This window comes from Rhineura floridana, chromosome 7, assembly GCF_030035675.1.
Source record: "Rhineura floridana isolate rRhiFlo1 chromosome 7, rRhiFlo1.hap2, whole genome shotgun sequence".
Taxonomy (NCBI): Eukaryota; Metazoa; Chordata; class Lepidosauria; order Squamata; family Rhineuridae; genus Rhineura; species Rhineura floridana.
In genome coordinates, this window is record NC_084486.1 from 147,389,770 (window position 1) to 147,412,591 (window position 22,822).

Here is a 22,822-nt window from a genome sequence, read left to right on the forward strand (position 1 = left end):
AGACCAGCTCAGTTCCTGTTTGCACTGGTTCAGCCTCTACTACATTGAACATAACCCCTTAAATATGCCTACATTTCATTGGAAGCGAGGATTGGATACCCTCCATCCCTTCCATTCTGGACAGAAGTTACAATCAGCTGCTCGCTGAGTGAGTGTGGTGGTACCTGATAGGGTGGCCATTGGCAAGGTGACTGATGGGGGGGCATATCTCTTTTTCTGCTCTTCTAGATGATGCCACAACCCCACGGCAGCCATTTTGTGTAATGCCGTGCCCCTACAGAATCCATTTTGTGATATGTCACACATCCCTGACTCCCCCGGCAGCCATTTCCATGACACTTTCTCAACCTTCCAAATGTGACACTCCCCCCTCCCCCCTAGGGTGGCAACCATTTGCCATAAGTCACAGGTGGGGAACTAGATCTTCATCTCCTCAACTGGGCCAAAGTTGACAAGTGTGTGGCCCCACCCACCTGTCAATCACCTGATGTTGTAGTGATGTCCGGTGATGCTTCCTTTTGAAGGCCCAATTTTAATAGTGGTTTAACAATTGATCCCTCTTCCCAGAAACTCTGGGAATGGTACCTCTGTGAGGGAGAACTGGGGCCTCCTAAGAATTTTCAGCAGCCTTCACAAACTACAGTTCCCAGGATTCTTTCGGGGAAGCCATGACTGTTGAAAGTGGAATAATAGTGCGTTCAATATATAGTGCCGGCAGGGCCCCAATTTTGTTGGAAGTGGGGCAAGGGCAACTTCTGTTTTGTTCTTTTGTTTATGTTCCAGAAGGGAGATAGAGTTCGGGTCCTCCAGATGGATAGGCTTGACTACCTTTAGCTGTGATGCTCTGACTGAATTTCTTCCATGGTTAGACTATGTCTTAGGGAAGCTTATCTGCCCCTCCTCCTTCCACCCTTTCCTCTCTTCTCTTCTCCACTGTCCGAAAGAGAGGAGACACCTTTGTCTCTGCTCTCTCCCTCCTGAGCCATGAGGGCAACTCCCACGCCTGGGCGTTGCACCTCCAACTTAGTTAGAACTAGGCATGCCTTTCCTATCTGCTATGTATTTCTATAAAGTAGCTTTTCTGATTTTACGAAGTCTTAAGACTCAGTGATCTCAACGCAGGGTAAAAGCCTTTTCTTAGGGAAAGGCACACACTGGCACACACGCATCTCAGACCGCTGTTGTTCTCTGCTTAATGAATATACAGATTTACACAACAACCAACTTAAGAGGGCTCTGGGCAAGTGGCCTGCCATGGCTCTCCCTGGCAAGCATACGAGGCCACAGTGGACAGATCAGCATCGCTCTTTTCTTTAAAAAAGCATCTTTAGTCAGATGGTGGATGGGTGGCACTTAGCTGGGCACTATGCAAAGAAGTGATGGTCGAGGCTGCGGCTGCCACCATCTTTGTTTTCCCAGAATATGTCTAGGCCCAGTCCCATTCTGGGGAAACAGAGATGGCAACTGCAGCCTCACCCAGCCCTTCTTTTCATAGCACCAGGCTGAGTACCACATCCCTAGCGAACATTTTTTTAAATGAAAAGGGAATTATGGTGACCAGCATGAGCCCCAGTGGGCCCTCCAGAGACCCTGGGATTTGCCCCACCATGCCGGTGCTGACATGGTGCCTGGTCCATTTAGCTTTGTATTATTTAATCTATCTGGCCGCAGCTTCACCTGGAGATGCTGGAGACTGAACCTGGGACCTTCTGCATGCAAAGCATGTGGGCTGCCGCTGAGCTGCAGCCTCCTCTACCCGTCCAGGAGACGCCACCACAGAAGAGGAACTCTTGGCTTCCAGAGTTTCACCAGGCACTGGAGTCTGCTACAAGACATTCTGGTGCTTCAGGCAGAAAATCCAAGAGGCATATCGCCCCCAAAGATGGTGGTAACAAAATAATCTTAAACCAAATAATTGACCAGTTGTTGTTTACTGGTGTCCCACAATCTACCACCTCAGAAGGCCATTTCACCCTCTCTAATGAGACCAGGGCTTGCCCAGTCATGCAACATGGTGAGCGGCGCAAGGAGGAGAAGAGAATAGGTGAAGGCAGGAATTGATGTCTAACTGGTCAAGGAAGACTTCGCCATACTGGGGCTTGGGGCACCCTCTGAGCTCTGCTTCAGGTAGAAAATCTCCAGGGCCAGAGTCAGCTCTGCCAGGCACTGAGCACGTGTTTTCAAGCTCACCCATAAGGACTAGAAACTTCATTTTGATATAAACAAAGGTTGAAATTATCAGGATGCTAAATTCTGATTGTGCTAATGATTTTTCTATCCATGTGTGGTACCATCTCAATACCACAGAAGAGCCACAGCCCTTCTTACGCTTATCCTGGGGCCACCCCATCCTCGAGGCATCTGGGACCCTTCTATGTCTCCAGAGCATCATTCCCAGTACTCAAAGATGAAAGCAAGTGAGGCCAACAAAGTAATCTGAATAAATCAATTATTTCAGTGCATCTGACTGGTCTTGTGATTGATTCTTCCCTGGAAGCAGCCCCCACCACCATTAGCTGATTGTTTCTTGACAGGGGAGGCTTTTGTTTGAATAGCATCCAGTCGTGAGGGAAGGGAGAGCTGCATTTGGAGGGGGAGAGAGGGGGCTCTGTGGGATTTTTCACCTAGCAAGGAATATTTGAAATCCCAACCAGTTCACTTGCATGCACATGTGTACACACATACACACCCCTACCTTTCAAGTTCCTTAATAGAAGTAAAGACTGTCTGATACAGGGGATCCTCTGAAGAGAATAAGGGTGCTTCCAGACAGGTGTTTATTGTGGACGTTTTGCACACTGCCTACAATACATCATCCTCATCAACATTTCATTTCATATTATTTCCCTATTTAATCTGGATTTACGTCAGCTGAAAAATCTGATGGTTAGCCCCCCCAAAAAACTGTGGAAATGGTGCATCTGGATTAAATTGGCAGGAGAGAGGGATATGCAACTGCATTTTGATGAGGACAATGTTGTGTGGATTCTACAAAAAACCCCACAACGCATGCATGAGCAGCAGTGAGTCCACAATAAACTCACGTATGGAAGCAGTCTCAGTTGTGCAAGGGGAATATAATTTCAGTCCTGGATATTGTTTTTAAAAAACACAGAGTAAAACAACTTGTAGCCTCTGAATATACAGCTTAGGTCCAGGCTATCTGTCAGACCATATCTCCCTATATGAACCTGCCCAGGCCCTGAGATCTTCAGGAGAGACCCTTCTCACGATCCCAACACCTTCACAAGTGCGACTGGTGGGCACACAAGTTATGGCCGGCTGCCCCTAGGCTCTGGAACTCCCTTCCTAGGGAGGCAAGAATGGCCTCCTCTGTGCAGTCCTTCCGCTGACAGCTAAAGACTTTTTTCTTCCGGCAGGCCTTTGGAACTGAAGGCTTTAAGGGTAGTGATTGAAGAGGGTCCTGTATGTTATTGTTTTACTTGTATGCTCTTAAACTGGGTTGCAGTATTTTAAGTGTATGTCTAATTGGTTTTAACATCTTAATAGTTTAATCCTGTTTTAATGCTGATTTTATATGTTTACATGTTTTATATTTTTATAGGTTCTTAATGATATGTACTTATTTTTATCTGGAAGCCGCCTTGAGTTCCAGTTTGGAAAAAGGGCGGGGTATAAATAAAGATAATAATAATAATAATAATAATAATAATAATAATAATAATAATAATAATAATAATAATAATAATAATAATAATTGCACAGAATGCTCTCCCTTGTGCATTGAGTAGACCATGTAGAAATTTGTTTTTAAGTGGTATATAAATCTTGCCAAATAAATAAATAAAAACAGATGCAACCTCCTCCTGTACAAAACCAGTGGATCTGATTTTTTACAGCACATGTGCAGAGTAAAAAATAATAATCTGGTAGCCTGCAATCATGTATGCCTTTCCCTGTGTATTGAGGAGAGCCTGCTACTCCATTGAAAACTAGCTGGTCTGGGCATTTAAAACGAAACACACACACACACACACAAAGAAACAGTAACTGCTGGGCATGTGCAGAATGCCTTCCCTTTTACACTGACTAGATGCTACCTAGCTCTGCACAAATCCAAAAAAAAAGCAGCGCAGTCCAAGGATCCATTTTCCCACCAAATTATTAGAACCTTGTCATCATGAGATCATTAAGCCTCATTTCTCACTGCCATGATCAGAGCCTTCCAGAAGATAAAGTGGGGCACTGATAGGGATGATTATCCATTTAAATCTGGGATTTGGGTGCAGGCTGGAGGAGGGGCTTAGACCTCCAGCCCCTCTCCTTGTAGGAAACAAAGCATGTGTGCCCACCAGCGCCAGCCATCCCTGCCTTCCTCCTAGTCCAAATGGCGCACATCTCTCAACAGAGAGAGACGCAGCCAGCGGCATGGTTGCCCCCATAATCAGTGGAGAAGAAGCAAGAGGCATGAGCGCAGGAAATGAAAAGATCTTGGAGAGAAAGGAAGGGCAAGGGGCACAGAGATGAGCGGGAAAGGCACCCAGATATGACAAAATTGGCCAGAGGAAGAATTGGATCCAGGGTGGGGTGAGACCTGCGGCTGCATACATGCCATACATTTAAAGTGCATGACTCCCCCTCCCCTCCTGGCCAGAAATCCTGGGAACTGTAGTTTACTCCTTACGGAGCTACAATTCCCAGAACCCTTAACAGCCTATAGCTCCCTGGATTTAAATGCACATTGTGTATGCAGCCTGAGAGCATGCCATCCATCTCCCGTCAGCGAGATGCCACTGCCTTGGCCTCACCCCGAGGCTCTCCCTCCACTGACAGAGGCAGGATGCTGGGAATCACAGCTAGGGAGCGTGCTGTTGTTGCACACAGGTCCTGCTTTCAGGCTTCCCGTAGAGGGCATTTGGTTGGCCACTGTGAGAAAAAGATGCTGGAATAGATGGGTGTTTGGTGGTGTACGTGTCTCCCCCCTCTCCGTTTCATCCTTACAGCAACCATGAAAGGTAGGCTAGCCCGAGAGAGCTTGGCCAGCCCAAGGTCAGTCAGTGAACTTCATGGCTGAGTTGGGGATTTGGGGAGTCCTAGTCCAGCATTATCCGCTGTGCCGCACTGAGTCCCTTGGCTTGTTTCTTCCTGGGTCCTGTCATCCATCCCTGTCCCCTGAGCATGCAGCCGGCAATGGAAGGGGACACTTTAAAGCAGAGCTGGGGAACTTTTCCAGCCCAAGGGGTGCATTCCTTTCTGGGCAACCTGCCAGGGGCCATATGCCCATCAGAGTACCATTACATTACAATGAATGTAAATGTTGCCTTTGTACCAGTGGCAGTTGGGGGCTCCATGTCAGTGGGGCACTGGAATCTGCTCCAGGTTTTAGTCTGAACTTTCAACGAGCTGTCCAAGGTGCTGAAGCAACCCTGTAAGTTCTGCACAGATGTGGATGGAGAGGAAGGAGCCTTTCCTCCTGTTCAGGCTAAATACCTGAAGTCTTTTCTTTCTACTTTGGCAGATTGATCAAGATGGCTTGACGTTATCCGAGAGGACCCTCTACCTGGGACAGGATGAGGAAAGTGAAAAGGTGAGTGAAAAGTGTAAACATACAGGTCAATATATGTTGATGTGTAATGTCCAGTGGAGGCTCGTGGCTCTGACATCAGTGAAGCGGTAAATCCGCTCTGGGTTTTAGTCCAGACTTTCACGGAGCTGTCCAAGGTGCTTTTAGGTCCTTTAAAGTTCCTTTAAGCCTACGGCCATACTACCCTGAACACGCCCAATCTTGTCTGATCTCGGAAGCTAAGCAGGGTCAGGCCTGGTTAGTACTTGGATGGGAGACCGCCTGGGAATACCGGGTGCCATAGGCTTAGAGGAAGGCAATGGTAAACCACCTCTGAATGCCTCTTACCATGAAACCCCTATGAATATATCCAAAAAGATTCACAGGGTCACTATAAGTCATAATCAACTGGAAGGCATATAACAACAACAAAAGTTCTTTTAAAGTTCACACTAAAACCCAGAGAGGATTCACTGCCCCACTGACATCGAAGCCACAAGTCTCCACTGGTAAAGTCCATTCCCGTGTACATTTTAGGAGAGGTTGTTCCTTGAAAAAAGGTTGGATCTAAGTTTCAGGGTGCTCCCCTGCAAGGTTCCCCTAACTGGGGTCCCAGTAGGAGGGCTTCATGACGGTGGGCTTATCTGCCAGCACTCGTTGGGTGGGTCTGGGAAGCTGCTGGCCATTTAAATTCCCCACAGTGCCCTGGAGCGATGCCATGTTGGGCACTCTGGTGCATTGTGGGAAATGTTTTAAATGAAAGATGGCTTCCAGATTTAGCAGCAAACCCCGGACAATCCCACAGCCAGGGGAGCAGGTGGGTGGGTGAGAGAGCCACAGCAGGAATCAGAGCCACTGGAGCTGAGACAGGTGATAGCACTAGTAGGCCCTGCTGGGACCTCAGTAGGTGCACAACGTTCCTGGGCGCTGATGCTGGCCCTGCCTGAAAATGGCAGGATCAGGAAAGGTTGTCTTGAAACCTTCCTATCACCCTCACAATCCCAGGCCATGCGCAGAGAGCATAATCAGTGTCCTCCATTGATGTGGTGAAGTGACCTTTACAGCCTTCCCACAAGTGGGTGGTAACCTGCCCTCGGAGAGGACCTCCACGCTACTCATCCGGCCCAGCAATTGGCGCATCGCCAGCCCAATTAATTGCTTTGTCCCTCCCCAGATCTTGGCTGCCTATCGGGTATTCATGGAGCGCCTGTTGAGCCTGCTGGGGGCTGAGCAAGTGGAGCAGAAAGCCAGTGAGATCCTGCATCTGGAACAAAGGTTGGCCAACGTGAGTGTGCGGCACTGCCCTCGTCCTTCTTGAACCTAATGCAAGAGCCGGCCCCAGCCAAGGGGGGGGGAAAGAGGGAGAAGGGCTGCTGCCGGTCTTCCTGGAAGAGGAGGAGGCCCAAGTCACACCAGGCCTCAGCAATGAACTTTGGAAGCAACCCATAAGTCCAGAGGAGGGGTGGTGGAGAAATTCAGTTGGTTCAGATTTTAATGCGCGCCTATGGCACAGTGGGGAGGAGAGGCTGGCTGGGAGTCCAGAGGCTGTGAGTTCAAATCCCCGCTCATGTCTCCTGGGCGTCAAGGGCCAGCTAAAGATCACCCCACAGTGAGTGGCTCAGGGGTGACGTGCCCTGCCACCTGTGCAGCCGTGGGCAAGCTGCATAGCCCCAAGGAGCCCAGTTGCCCCCCAGCTGGCAGTTGCAGACATGGAAGGGGCTGGCTTGTGCAGCTGTGGCAAGCTGAGCAGGCCCTGGCCAGCTGGGGAGGACTAGCCTCAGAGGGAGGCAATGGCAAACCCCCTCTGGATACCGCTTACCATGAAAATCCTGTTCCTAGGGTCGCCATAAGTCAGGATCGACTTGAAGGCAGTCCATTTCCATTTTTCACCCAATTTGCACTTCCTGTAATAACAGGCAAACTGAAACACAGCTTTCCTCTGAATTTTGCAATGCAACCAAATAACACATACAAAAATGCATATATTAGCAGAAAGTGTGCATAAAAAGTGCATAGATTAGTGAAAATAACATACAAAAATGTATTTATTTTAGAGAAAATTGCTTGCAAACATATGTATATTAGGAGAAATGTAGCCTTAAATGCTGACATTTTTTTGTGAGGACTTTAGAAGCAAACCACACAAACTGATGCGGAAATGTGAAATGGACCAATTTGTCTGTCCCTAGTCTTGAGCCACAGGCGTAGAGCGCATCCGGCCATGGAGCCAATTTTCCCAGGAGAGGTGTGCACACACCTGCCCAGCTCTTGTTCCTGCTCGCCTGCCCCAAACAATGTCCTCTGTGCACACGCTGGGCGGAAATGAGACGAATGTCGAGGGCAGGTTGGGGAGATACTCTCAGTCAGGTTCTAAGTTTGCATCTCACCGGTTTTCAGATTTGCTATGGACCAATGAAACACTGAAGATCTTGGTATCTGCATATATAATTTGAGTTGGCAATTCTGAGGGTGTTTTTGGGGAAGGGTTTGCTAAGGGGTGGGGCATTACAAATCAGTGTTTGGTAAACCAAGTGGGCATACACACCTTGCAAGTTAACTGTCATTCCCTGTAATCAGAAAACCCTGGGAACCCTATCTCCCAGAAGTCTGAGATCTCTAACATATCATTTCCGCCTAGCTGCAATTCCCAGGATTCTTGGGAGGGGGTCATTTTTTCAATTTATTCATTACATTTATACCCTGCTTTTCCTTTAAGGCAGCCTTTCGGTTTCCAGATGCTGCTGGACTGCAGTTCCCATAATTCCTGACCATTGGCCATGCTGGCCGGGGCTGATGGGAGTTGTAGTCCAGCAACATCTGGGGACACAAAGGCTGGGAAAGGCTGCTCTAAGCAGCTCAAGGTAGTGTATGTGGTTCTTCCTACTCCCACTTTTATCCTTGGAACAACCCTGCAAGGTAGATAAGGCTGAGAGATGGCGAATGGCCTAAGGTCACCCAGTGAGCTTCATGGCTGAGTGGCGATTTGAACCCAGGGTGAATGAGCAGCAGACAGACAGTATGCTCAGATTTAACACTATTAAAACAAACAACTGCAGTTTCTTTTGTTTAATTGAACTTCAGGCTCAGTGGTAGAGGATCTGCCTTGCACGCAGAAGATCCCAGTTTCAATGCCTGGCATCTCCAGCTAGGACTGGGAGAGGATCCTTTCTGAAACCCTGGAGAGCTGCTGCCAGTCAGTGCAGACTGAGCTAGGTGGACCAAAGATCTGACTCTGTACAAGGCAGCTTTCCATTTTCCTAATATTTTTTTAAAACCTTGTATTTTAGCAGCAAGTCATTGAACAGTTTTGAAAATCGGATTTCTCTATTCTTGAGCACCAGCTATCTACTTTGAGCTGAAGAGGAAGAGGTATTTTCTAATAATTTTCAGTGTGAGTGGATAGGTAGTCAAGTATTCTAAGCAGCGTTACAGACACAAATTCTTACTCATACGATCAAATTTCAAAAGTCAAATGTGCACAGTGCCCAACCCTCACTTGCCCAAATGTGCCCAACCCTCACTTGCCCAAATGTGCCCAACCCTCACTTGCCCTATCTTGCCCTTGGGATATTGGCCTGTGGCGATGGGACTGGCATGGTTTCCTGCTATTGTGTCAGCTACAGCCTTTGTCACAGCCAGGGCAAAGAACCGTCCTGTCTTTTTCCTCCCATTTCTCAGATCACAGTCTCTGAGTATGACGACCTGCGTAGGGACATCAACTCCATGTACAACAAGGTGACTTTGGGAGAGCTGCAGCGCATCACACCTAATGTAAGTCTGTGGTTGTATGAACCCATTTTCACCTTTTCAAAGAGAGAGAGCAGTTGTCAGAAACAGGAGTTGTTTCAAATCCCCAGTGGCCCACCATGCATGACTCATGCTTTCCCCTTGGTAGATTGTGAGTTAGGGTGGTCTGGCCCATGGCGGATACAATTAGGCCCTTTCTACTTTAGCTAGTGCATGCAATCCACCTTGATGCAACCTTTTATATAGAGTGCCATAGCCCTGCCTCTTAGCCATGTTCAGCCTTGAGAAGGGAAGACGAAGGAGAGATACGATAGCACGCTTCAAGTCCTTGAAAGGTTGCCACACAGAGGAGGGCCAGGATCTCTTCTCAATCATCCCAGAGTGCAGGACATGAATAATGGGTCAATTTACAGGAAGCCAGATTTCAGCTGAACATCAGAAAAAAATTCCTAACAATTAGAGTGGTATGGCAATGGAGCCAATGATCTAGGGAGGTGGTGGGCTCTCCAACACTGGAGGCATTCAAGAGGCAGCTGGACAGCCACCTGTTGGGGATGCTTTAATTTGGATTCCTGCATTGGGCAGGGGCCTGGATTCAATGGCATTATAGGCCCCTTCCAACTCTTCTTCTTCTTCTTCTTCTTCTTCTTCTTCTTCTTCTACTACTACTACTACTACTACTACTACTACTATTAATATAATGGGCTCCTGCAGGGAGGAAGGGTGGGATATAAATATAATAATAATAATAATAATAATAATTTATTAGATTTATATCCCACCCTTCCTTCCAGTAGGGAGAAGCTCAGGGTCCCAGCTCTGCAACAATCCATATCAACTCCCAAATGGCTGAATCCGGCTATAGCCTCTTGTTGTCTGTCTCTTACAGCAGGGATGGGGAATTCATGGCCCGCCACGTGATGGAGCTCCCATCAGCTCTGGGCAGCATGCCCAATGGAATCAAGGATGATGGGAGCTGTAGTCCAGCAATATCTGGAGGGCACCAGGGTCCCCAACCCTGCCATGCAAGGAATGAAAGTCCAAAAAGCCCGCACGCTCATGAACAACCTGACGCAACAACAGTCATAAGGGCAGAAATAGGGTACACTCTGGGAGACTCTGCTAGCAATATTAATAATGCTGTTATTTTTAATTCCACTGCCCCCCCCCGCCCCAGTTCAAATGGAAGCGGCTGCTTGACAGTATATTCCACGACAATTTTTCCGAGGATGAGGAAGTGGTGCTGCTGGCCACCGATTACATGCAGCAGGTTTCTGAGCTCATCCGCACCACACCTATCAGGTAAAGATATGAATGAAGAGAAGCCAGTCCCTATCTCTCGGCCTAACCCATCTTGCAGGGCTGATGGTTGCAAGGCTAAACTATAAGGCAGAGCCTAACCAGTTGGAAAGTTTCCTTGCTACGATTCAGTGCCCACGTAAAACTGAATTGCTCCAGCTCTCCCATGGGCCCCTCCAGCCTGGTTCTGTAGAACCCTGGAAGACAGACTTTGTTGCTGCAGGCTTTATGTAGCAGATCTCATTGGGCATACAGGACAGGGCTGGCACCAAGCATAACTGGGCCCTCGGACACCAGCCTGCCCCAGGCCCATGGCGCCCGCCTGCACCTACCTCTCCCATTGCGGTAAATGCTGGCTATGCTGTGCGTGCATGCCTACCATCAACCAGGATGGTGGCTGAGGCTTCCCTAAGGGGCTAATGTCTCTGCTGCCGTCTTGGTTGATGTCATGCATGAGTGTTACGCATTGTAGGGGGGTGCCTGGGAACTCCCTCTCTGCAATCTGGCAAAGTCGGGAGCCAATGCTGCTGTGGATCGCGGAATGGGAGCGCTACCCACCCACCCTAAGGAAGGGCCCTTCTGGGGCCCTCAGCCAGGGCCTGACCTGGGCGCCTTCTGGCGCCAGCCCTGATACAGGATGCCATCTATGCTCCGAGGCCAGGAGGGGTTCCTGATGGCCATGTATCATGCGGGTTTTATCTGGATGTTTCGCTGCATTACTTGTTTGTTTGTTTATTAAATTTATATCCTCCCCTTCCTCCCAGCAGGAGCAGAGGGTGGCAAACAAAAACACTAAAAACACTCTAAAACATCTTAAAAACAGACTTTAAAATATATTAAAGCAAACATCTTTAAAAACATCTTTTTCAAAAAGCTTTAAAAACATCTTAAAAAGCAATTCTAGCACCGACGCAGACTGGGATAAGGTCTCTACTTAAAAGGCTTGTTGAAAGAGGAAGGACTTCAGTAGGAGCTGAAAAGATAACAGAAATGACACCTGTCTAATATTTGAGAGGAGGTGCATGATGGTGGCTGTTACCAAGCTGTCCTGATTCCTTTGCATCAGCACCTTCTTCCATCTTTTTGCTGCACCTGCTTAGGCCCAGATTAGACATTTAGTAAAACAAAACAAACCAATCAGGCTTTTTGCCCCTGCATGGTACCACTTCAGGCTGTCATGGTGGGGCCTTACATGTCTGAATGCTCCCTGCTGTTCTAAAAATGCAGGAAATTGGAGAGAAAGCTGCCATGGACCCATTTCCCTGATGCATTAGTTTTCTACACACAAGGTAGCCTTGTTGGTGGAGAGCATTGCAACGGGGTCAACTGCCGCAGCCTAAGGTGAGGCAAACCAGAAAAAACGCTGTACCACTGGATTCTGCTGAATATAAAATATGGGCCTCAGAGAGAGAAAGAGAGAGGAACATGGGCTCTATATAGGTTTCCCATCCCCTACACACACCATAGCAGGATATGTGGCGTCTGAATCCCCTCCTTGCACTCATTCTGCTCTAGGATCCTCCATAACTACATGCTGTGGCGCATCGCAGTGGTCCTGAGTGAGCACCTCTCGACCCCTTTCCGGGATGCCATCCACGAGCTCGCCAAGGAGATGGAGGGCGCCGAGAAGCAGCTGGAGCTGGGCAAAGTGTGCTTGAGCCAGGCCAATAAGCACTTTGGTATGGCACTGGGAGCACTCTTTGTGGAGGAATACTTCTCCTCCACCAGCAAGGCCAAGGTAGGAGCCAGCACAAGGTGGAGGAGGGCGGGGAAGCAGGGATTTGATTGGGTGGGAGAGGTATTTGGGGAATCATTGTCAGCCCAAGGGCCACATAGCCTTCTGGGCAACCTTCTGAGGGCCACATGCCAGTGGTGGACAGGGCCAGGGGATAAACTGGGCAGAGCAGTGGGTGCAAATGTTACCTTTATACAGTGCACTCGTTTCTGCATCCACTTGCACACCCCTCTCTGTCTTCCATCCAAAGAAGCAAGGCGCATCGTCAGAGTTCGAGGACGCAAGACCAGCCAGGCAAAAACATTTGGGATGCAAAGCAGAACCAGTGAGGCTTGGGCGTGGCCTAAGGAGAGGGGGGGTGGCCTGAGGAGAATTCCAAGGGCCAGACAGAGAGACCTGGAGGGCCACATTGTACCCAGGGGTTCTGAGGCTTCCCACCCCTCTTGTAGACACTCACATAGTGATATGGGAGTAAAAGAGGCATACCATCTTCCAGACCAGGGCTGGAGAATCTGTGGCCTTCCTGATGTAGTTAGACTCCAGCGCCCATCATCATTGGCCATGTTGCCTGTGGAGCGTACTAGGTGAGGGAAGGGTGACCTGTACCCATGCAGACTGTATGGGCAAAGATGCCCTCTTTCTGGTCCTGGAGGTTGTCCTGTTCACAAAAGGCAAATGATCTTGTCGTAGTTGGATGATGAGATCCCACTGCATCCACCACACATTCAGCACTCTTTTCCCATACTGCGTGAAAAGGACCTATCATCTGCATAAAGAAGTGCCAATCATTTCTTAGGGAAAAGAATCTCTTGTCCTGCAGCTCCAAAATGATGGAGGAACAGAACAGGTTTTATTTTCCTGGCCCTTTTGTAATGTTGGTTCTTATTTATTTTTTTCCATTGTAGTTTTTTTTTACATTGTTGTAAGTTGCTTTGGACGGGCCAGCCTAGAACTTAGAAATCAATAGAAATAAATGAACATATTGAAATACAAAAGAAACTGGGGTCAACCCCCACCACCACACAATCAAACCCTGTTTCAAACTCACACCTGCAAACACACCACACAGAATTATTTCAGTAGTTTGGCTGGCTAACTCCAACATCAGCAGAAGTATAAAGAGCATTGACAAGATGTAAGCATTTGAGATCTAAATTAGGACTTGACAACTTGGCCCAAAATCCATCTTTGCCTAGAGAATCAAAGGCAGCAGCCTTCAGGTCAATAAAGACCATGATCAAAGTCCTGTTTGTTCTCCTGGAAAAACAGTGTTTCCCTTGGCCCAGGCCTCTAATCAATAAAGAAGAAACTTGGCATACACTTCAGACACTATACTATCTATTAAACTGAGTGGTCTGTAGTTACTGGCCTGTTTTTTAATTGCCTTTCTTGTAAATGAGGGTAGTAAGGCTAGAAATCCAGCCATGGGGTACGTAAGCTTTGATATCGGTTGAACCAAAGGATTTGATGATCACGGGAACCCCCGGTCAGGTCAGGGTTGTTGTAGAAGAAACAGATCCAGCAAGTTTTGCATCTTTGCTTGGGGAGGCCTTTGTTGTCACCAACAGATGCTAATACCTTTATTCCTGATTTTATGCCTTCTGCATTAAATTTTACCTTTGTAGTCCCTTTAGTATATATGTGTGTGTGTGTGTGTGTGTGTGTGTGTAATAAATAATAATAATAACTTTTATAATAAAATTGTAAACAGTAAAATCACAAAAAACATTAAAATAAATTTAAAATATATAAAATACAATTAAAATACATATATATAAATATATAAAATACAATTAAAATACATAAAATACTATATATATAGTATTTTATATATTTTAAATTTATTTTAATGCTTTTGTGATTTTACTGTTTACAAGTTTATTATGTACGTGTTTGATTTTATTTTTGTAAGCCTCCCTGAGTGCCCTGTTATAGGGTAGAAGGGCGGGATGGAAATATTTTAAATAAATAGATAAAATAAATAGGACCTCCTTCTCAGTGCTGGGCAACCAGGGATTAAACCATGTCCAACAGCAAAGGCAAAATAACACTGACAGCACACTCGAATAGGTTGTGCTGTTTGTGACTTTCTTATAATGCAAGAGAGAGGGTGCTTCCAGACAGGGGTTTATCATGGCATGGGTGCTTCTCATGCATACAAGTTTTTAAAAGTCTCCACATGACATCACTATCATCAAAATACTAGCCCATATTCTGCCCCCTGCCCAGCAATTAAACCTGGACGTATCCTTTCCAGGGGAAATCTGACAAGTTAAAAACAACAACCAGGTGGGTGTCTTATAGGCATCTAGTCGGCCACTGTGAAAACCGGATGTCGGACTGGATGGGCCCTTGGCCTGATCCAACACCCAGGCTGTTATGTTGTTTACTGATATTTTTATTATTTATTTATTTATTTATTACATTTGTATGCCGCCCCATAGCTGAAGCTCTCTGGGCGGTTTACAACAATTAAAACATAAAAACAAATATACAAATTTAAAAACACATATTTAAAAGCCAATTAAAACACATGCTAAAATGCCTGGGTGATATAGAAAAGTATTTATATACGGCCCTCTCGCAAAACATCAGGGTGGTGCACAACAGCATAAAAAAACATTTAAAGGCAATACAAAACAATCATTAAAATGACTGGCTACTCAAAAACATTTTAAACAGCTGCATAGGCCTGTCCGAACCAAAAAGTCCTGGAAGTCAAAAGCGAGGATGCCTGCCAAGTCTCGGCCTGAAGAGTATTCCATAGCAGGGGACCAGCGACATTTAATCCCCAACTTCTGCTTGAGGCCAGTCAGGCCTCTGTAACACGGGAGACAACTAAAAGTGGTCCTCCGGATGCTCTCAGTGATCAGGCTGGGATAGATTAGTTCAAGGTCCTTAAGCAGAGCTTGGAAAAAGTTACTTTTTTAAACTACAATTCCCATCAGCCCCAGCCAGCATGGCCACTGGATTGGGCTGATGGGAGTTGTAGTTCAAAAAAAGTAACTTTTGCAAGCTCTGTCCTTGAGGTACCCTGGATCCAGGATGTTCAGGGCTTTGTATGCCAACACTTGAACCTGGCCCAGGAACAGAGGGGCAGCCAACAACCCACTTGCAATTATCTCAGGGGCCCATTTGCAGTATTAAGCCCTGTCTGGAAGCAGCCCTAGATCATGTCATGACTCTGGGCCCATCCAGTAGATCTCACTCCCCACGTTGGGGAAAGTTCTCTCAGATAAATTGGTCACCTGCCAGGAACAAAACACACAACTGATTAATAGCTTCCGCTTTCCACCACGGCTAATGTAATTGGTCCACTACTCAGGGAGTTCCTGTTGCCCAGCGTGTGTGTGTGTGTGTGGTGTGTGGACACATGCACTTGCGCTTTGCACATACATGTTCAATTATTCTGGCTGCGAAGAGGGAAGAAACTGCAGGTTCTCAAGACAGGGAGATTAAAAAAAAAAAGTACTTAGGATACACCGTCAGATGGAAGTCACTCTACATAAACTCTTTTATTGTCTCCTGTTGGGAGGAAGGAACCAATGTTTCAAGGATGATGGTGGTTGTAGTCCCAACAACAGCTGGAGGGCACCACTTTGGCTATCCCAGTTCTAAACTAGCCAGCTGCCCTCAGGTGTGGGGGAGAATGCAATCCCCCCACCAGTACCGAAGCAAGATTCAACCACCTATGCCCAGTCGCCTTCTGTACATAGAGTTGGGGGTGCGGGTGGGAAAAGCCTGGCACCATCTTGCCCCTTGCCTCCGGGAGCAAAATATCTTGGGCCAGCCCTGGGCTGGTGGGTTAGTGAGTCAGATCATCGGTGCAGCTAGTCTTGTCTACACTGACTGGTAACCGCTCTCCAAGGCTTCAGACAGGGAACTCTCCCAGGCCTACCTAGAGATGCTGCCAGGGATTGAATTTGGGACCTTGTGCCTGCAGAACAAATGCTCCACCACTGAGCTGCCGCCCTTCCCCTCCCTTTCTCTCCACCACCTTTCCTCTGGGTTGCTTGGAGAATTGGGTGGGTCTCCCATGTTCGTGCACACAAGCTTGGATGACCTTTTCCGAGCAGGTGCAGCAGTTAGTGGAAGACATCAAGTACATTCTGGACCGGCGGCTGGAAGAACTTGACTGGATGGATGAAGAGACACGGAGAGCAGCTAGAGCCAAGGTAGGGAGCTGGCAGGGAGGAGGAATGGGGGGAGAAGCTACCCAGGCCAAGGAACTGCCTACTTAGGGTTGTGCCCTACAGGTCAAGATGGTGCCATGCATATTGGCTGCTGCATTTTGTAGGCATAACCTAGGAATATAGCAAAGTGCTTTATACTGAGTCAGACCATTGCTCCATCTAGCTCAATGTTGTCTGCACTGACTGGCAGCACCTTTCCAGGGTTTCAGGAAGGGGGCCCTTCCCAGCCCTACATGGAGATGATGCCTGGGACCTTCTGCATGCAAAGCAGATGCTCTACCACTTCATACTACAGAGACAAGGTGGGGTGCTGGGGGCTCTTGAGTCATATGAATGGATGCACCTCTCTGGAAGAAAATTCCCTCTATAGAAAACTACACACCAGGGAGGGAGAAGGGAAACAGGCGATGAAAGGCTGGCTTTTTCATCTGTCAGTGGAGAGAGTTGGAGCCTTTTAAATGTTACATAGAATCATAGAATAGTAGAGTTGGAAGGGGTCTGTAAGGCCATCAAGTCCAACCCCCTGCTCAATGCAGGAATCCAAATCAAAGCATTCCCGACAGATGGCTTTTAGGGGTACTTTCCTCCACATGACTGGGTAGTGGTTAAATGACTGAACATCCTGGGGTAAGGCTGATCATGCAGGTCCCAACCATGGAATCAGGATACCACCAACAGGGGGCGCCAGTTCCTTGGGAAAGACTCAGGATCAACCAGTGTGATGGGTCAATATTAAACGTTACGCCAGCCTTGCAGGCAACATGTTTCGTTCTTTACAACCCTTCCTGTATTTGTAATTCTGGGCATACAGCAAAACTGGCAACTTTACCTAAACCCCAGGGGTGGGGGTGCCATGTATTTTATTTCTTTATTTCTTTATTTGTCATTTATAAGAATAAATCGCCAACTCATTAAAAAAATATCATGCCAGTGTACAGTGAAGTCATTCAAATGTCAGAAAATTACAACATTGTAGAATGCATAACAAATGACCAACATTGAATCAAATTAATTCTCTAACTCTTAGTGAAACAAAAACCTTTTCATAATTGTCTGACGAATCACCAAAATTGTTGGTGCCTTTGATTTCAATTACTAGAGACAACGCTAGAAATACGAGCCAGAGACATGCTTCCCAAGAGAAGAGACGCATAGTTACAGACCGATAAGCGCCACTGAGCCTTGCTTTGCATAGGAACTACACAAATATGAGATGAGAATGGGACAGCCAGCAGGCCTTTTCCAGATGATCACAGTGATCTGGCCGGTGAATAAGGGCCACTTCAGACAGCAGTGGCTGGGGGCTCCAGGTCAGTGGGGCAGAGGAATCTGCTCCGGGTTTTAGTGCTGAAGCACTGTGGACAGTGCCTTGAAAGGTTGGACAAAAACCGAGAGTGGATTCCACTCCCTCCCCTGACCTGGAGCCACCAGTTGCCATTGCCTGCAGGTAACCTGGTATGGCTTTGGGATTGCACTGGGTGTGGTCGGCCACAAAGGTTAGGAATTTATGAAACTGCCTTCTACTGGGTCAGACCCATTGGCTCACCTAGCTCACTGTTGTCCACTGGCAGCAGCTCTCTACTTTTTTAGGCATGAGTATCTCCCAGCACTACCTGGAAATGCCAAGAATTGAACCTGGGACTCTACGACTGAGCAACGGCCATTCTAGGGCAGCCCAGTGTTATTGTTTTCATGGCTCTGACCCCACCCCCAGGGTGAAAGAGAGGCGATATCGGTCACATCCACACCATACATTTAAAGCACATGTCTTCCCCCCTCACCCTCCAAAAAACCCTTGGAACTGTAGTTTACCCAGTACAGAACTACAGTTCCCAGCACCCTTAACAAATAACAGTTCCCAGAATTCATTGGGGGGAAATCACGTGCTTTAAATGTGTGTTAAATGCCCTGTAAATGTATGATGTGGATGTGACCAGGGCCGGCACCAGAGGGAGGCCAGGTCAGGCCCTCACTGAGGGCCCCTGGGTCCCAAGGGGCCCCTGAAGAGCCCTTCCTTAGGGTGGGTGGATAGCACTCCTTTCCACAATCTGCAGCAGAGTCAGCTCCCAACCCTGCCATGGATCGTAAGAGGGAGCCCTCAGCCCCCCCCCCCACTGCCATGCAGGCCTGCGGCACCTGTCTGCATGCCCCACCTACCTCTCCCTTGATGTAAATGCTGGTGGTGCTGCAGGCGCAAACCTGCCATCAACCAAGATGGCAGCTGAGGTTTCCCTAAGGGGCTAATGCCCCTGCTGCCATCTTGGTTGATGGCAGGGATGCACACTCATAGCACACATGCATGCCATCAACTAAGATGGCGGCGGAGGCATCAGCCCCTTAGGGAAGCCTCGGCCACTATCTTGGTTGATGGCAGGCATGCGTGCACAGCGTGGGCAGTATTCACTAAGGGAAAGGTAAGTAGGTGGAGCGTGCATGCATGCGAACGTGTCCTGGGGCAGGCTGGTGCCCAACGGCCCTGGCATGCCTGGTGCCGGCCCTGGATGTGATCATTGCCATGGCCCTTTGACTCTCCTTCAGCTAGCTTAACCTCTGATTTGCCCTTCGAATGTGTGGATGCATCAGAGGCTGGCATGAGTGCAGTGGTGGGTACCCCAAGATCACGTATGGCCCCTGAGGCTGTTTTGGGTTGGCCACTAAAGATGTCTTGTCTCCCAGGTATCTGAGTTCTGCTTCTCTTGCAGCTGCAGCATATGATGGTGATGATTGGCTACCCAGATTTCCTGCTCAACCCGGAAGCGATTGACAAGGAATATGAGGCAAGCACCCCAGGAACCAGCTGGCCACACTTCCGGGGGGAGGAGACCTCCCCAGGAATATGAAAAGGCAAAGAGTGGAAGCCCAACAAATTAATTAGCAAAAGATTTTTCAGTTGAGTTTAGTTGATTAAGAGCCTGCATTGAACTGATTGATCTGATTAATCAATTACCCTTAAATAAAAGCAGGTGGCAACCAGGAAAAGAGCTTTCCTGGTTGTGGCACCCCGTTTGTGGAATTTTTGTCCTCAGGGGAGAACCTGCATTGATGTATTTTCAGCGGCAGGCAAAGGCCTTTTTCCAGGCTTTTAATGTTAGAGGAGTTTAAGAGCTCCTTGCTATTTCATCCTGCTGCTTTGCTGATTGCTGTTTTTTTAATTGTATTTTGTAATGGTTTTTATTTTTTACTGTATTTTGTAATGGGTCTGTAATTTTCATCTTGTGAACCCACCCTGGTAATTATACATTGAAGAGTAGTCTACAAACATACGGAATCAATAAAAACAGAAAGATAGGAAGCTACTCTATGCTGTGTTAGAACATTGGCTCACAAAGTTCTGGTAAGGTGGCCATTTATCGTCCTTTGCAGGGAGCATTCCTCTGTTTGAAGGATTGTCAGGAGAACGGTCCTCTCTTTGAGGGAGTCCTCTGCCTGAAAGGCTGTCGCTTGTATCCAATTTAGGGCTAAGTAACCAGTAAAAGGATTTACGCTTGCACAACAGGTCTTCCTCCCCCACAAGACCCCTAAATCTGTTCTGGGGATTCCCCCAACCTCCAGAGTAGGTTTGGGGAGTGCATGGGGCACACTGGGGAGGAGAGGGGAAGAAAGCCCCATTGCACAAGTATAAATCCTTGCACTGACGGGATGGTTGATGGGCTATGTTGGACACTAGCCAAAGGACTCTCAAAAGAAACAAGGAGAGAATCATTGAGATTGCCCATCAACAGTTAAGCACCAGGGTGGTGGCAAGCGAACACAGGTCACCTGGTCACAAGCATCCCTTCTACAGTGAGATGCATTTATATTCAAATTATTGCAATTCGTCCACCATTTGCATCTCTCTTTTTTGGCAATGTGTAAGTGGCCACCAGGTCAGTTCTGCCTGCACTGACAGGTAGCACCTCTCCAGGGTTTCAGGTGTGGGGGGGTCTTTCCCAGCCTTACTGAAGACTCCGGAGATTGAACTTGGACCCTTTGTGCACGCAAAGCAGGTGTACAAAGGTTAACTGCGGCCCTTCCCGAAATCCTTGAGTCTAATTTCACTCGTATCTTTCCACAGTTCGAAGTCCATGAAAAAACCTATTTCAAGAACATCCTCAACAGCATCAAATTCAGCATTAAGTTGTCGGTGAAAAAAATCCGTCAGGAAGTGGACAAGTCAGCGTAGGTATCCCTTCTTGCGTTTGGACACACACAGCTCAAGCCTGCATGCACACAGTTGGTGTGTAGCTATTATCCATCTCCACTTCAAGCCTGTATCCCTAGATATCCCAAGGGGAGGGAGTAGAAATATTGTGCCTAAATTCTCAAGGAAGCCACTGCAGAGGTCTGAGACAAAGGGTGCTTCCAGACAACCTGTTTATTGAGCATTTGTCCTGATCTATTTGCAGGGAGGTTAGATGAAGTTACATCAAGCAAATGTTGTCTCACACTTTCCGGTACATTTTCCCATCAGGTTCCTTATCGCAAAAAGTTGTTTTTTCTTGTGTTTTGGAAATGGCTTTGTTGTGAAACAGTGCCAAATCCACTTTAATTGTGCAGCCTGAATTTGCCGGTATGTGATTGAATCCCACCCAAAAACAGGGACAGTCTGGAAGTGTCCTGAGCCCCCCTCAACCTATCTCTTCCATCTTCCTTTTCTCTTTCTGTTTATTTAACTGGCCTTTGGCAGCCTCTAGTGGCTGACAGCAACAACAAACACAAGGAATACATAGGGACATTACCTACTTTGAATCAAAACCGCTGTCGAAAAATATTTTTGAACCAGCCAAAGCTCTTCATGAGGGGCAGATGTTCTGAGCGAAGCTAAAATCTGGTGAGTGTGAGTTTATTCAAGATTGATGACTTGGACCTAACTGCTCTGAGAACAAAGGAGGTGATTTTGTGAGAATTGTTGTTGTTATGTCCCTTCAAGTCGATTATGATTTATGGTGACCCTATGAATCAGTGACCTCCAAGAGCATCTTGTACGTTCAGGTCTGTGGCTTCCTTTATGGAATCAACCCATCCCTTGTTTGGCCTTCCTCTTTTTCTATTCCCTTCTGTTTTTCCAAGCATTATTGTCTTTACTAGTGAATCATGTCTTCTCATTATGTGTCTAAAGTATGATATCCTCAGTTTCATCATTTTAGCTTCTAATGATAGTTCTGGTTTAATTTCTTCTAACACCCAATTATTTGTCTTTTTCGCAATCCATGGTATCTGCAAGGCTCTCCTCCAACACCACATTTCAAATGAGTTGATTTTTCTCTTACCCGCTTTTTTCACTGTCCAACTTTCACATCCATACATAGAGATCAGGAATACCATGGTCTGAATGATCCTGACTTTAGTATTCAGTGATACATCTTGGCATTTGAGGACCTCTTCTAGTTCCTCATAGCTCCCCTCCCCAGTCCTAACCTTCTTCTGATTTCTTGACTATTGTCTCCATTTTGGTTAATGACTGTGTCGAGGTATTGATAATCCTTGACAAGTTCAATGTCCTTGTCAACTTTAAAGTTACATAAATCTTCTGTTGTCATTACTTTAGTCTTCTTGACGTTCAGCTGTAGTCCTGCTTTTGTGCTTTCCTCTTTAACTTTCATCAGCATTTGTTTCAAATCATTACTGGTTTCTGCTAGTAGTATGGTATCGTCTGCATATCTTAAATTATTGATATTTCTCCCTCAATTTTCACACCTCCTTCATCTTGGTCCAATCCTGCTTTCCATATGATATGTTCTGCGTATAGATTAAACAAATAGGGTGATAAAATACACCCCTGTCTCACACCCTTTCCAATGGGGAACCAGTCAGTTTCTCCATATTCCGTCCTTACAGTAGCCTCTTGTGCAGAGTATAGGTTGCGCATCAGGACAATCAGATGCTGTGGCACCCCCATTTCTTTTAAAGCATTCCATAGTTTTTCATGATCTACATAGTCAAAGGCTTTGCTGTAATCTATAAAGCACAGGGTGATTTTCTTCTGAAATTCCTTGGTCCGTTCCATTATCCAACGTAAGTTTGCGATATGATCTCTGGTGCCCCTTCCCTTTCTAAATCCAGCTTGGACATCTGGCATTTCTTGCTCCATATATGGTAAGAGCCTTTGTTGTAGAATCTTGAGCATTACTTTACTTGCATGGGATATTAAGGCAATAGTTCGATAATTACTGCATTCCCTGGGATCCCCTTTCTTTGGAATTGGGATGTATATGGAACGCTTCCAGTCTGTGGCCCATTGTTTAGTTTTCCATATTTCTTGACAGATTTTTGTCAAAATTAGGACAGATTCAGTCTCAGTAGCTTGTAGCAGCTCTATTGGTATGCCATCTATTTCTGGTGATT

General features: G+C 46.9%; 1 protein-coding gene and 1 non-coding gene across 3 annotated transcripts in view; both read left to right on the forward strand.

Annotated features, from left to right (window-relative positions):
- The window catches only part of ECEL1 (endothelin converting enzyme like 1), a 64,947-nt gene that overhangs the window by 23,720 nt on the left and 18,405 nt on the right, over positions 1 to 22,822 (forward strand). Inside the window, exons 2-9 of one of the 2 annotated variants that reach the window (XM_061634526.1) lie at positions 5,480 to 5,548; positions 6,699 to 6,809; positions 9,203 to 9,295; positions 10,449 to 10,573; positions 12,086 to 12,308; positions 16,382 to 16,480; positions 19,201 to 19,275; positions 20,553 to 20,656. In XM_061634526.1, the coding sequence (XP_061490510.1) occupies positions 5,480 to 5,548; positions 6,699 to 6,809; positions 9,203 to 9,295; positions 10,449 to 10,573; positions 12,086 to 12,308; positions 16,382 to 16,480; positions 19,201 to 19,275; positions 20,553 to 20,656 (899 nt within the window). The remainder of the gene's footprint in view (positions 1 to 5,479; positions 5,549 to 6,698; positions 6,810 to 9,202; positions 9,296 to 10,448; positions 10,574 to 12,085; positions 12,309 to 16,381; positions 16,481 to 19,200; positions 19,276 to 20,552; positions 20,657 to 22,822) is intronic. The other variant, XM_061634527.1, reaches the window with a different exon arrangement.
- On the forward strand, positions 5,713 to 5,831 carry LOC133389904 (5S ribosomal RNA). The gene has a single exon (XR_009764212.1). It is a non-coding gene; the product is annotated as a 5S ribosomal RNA (ribosomal RNA).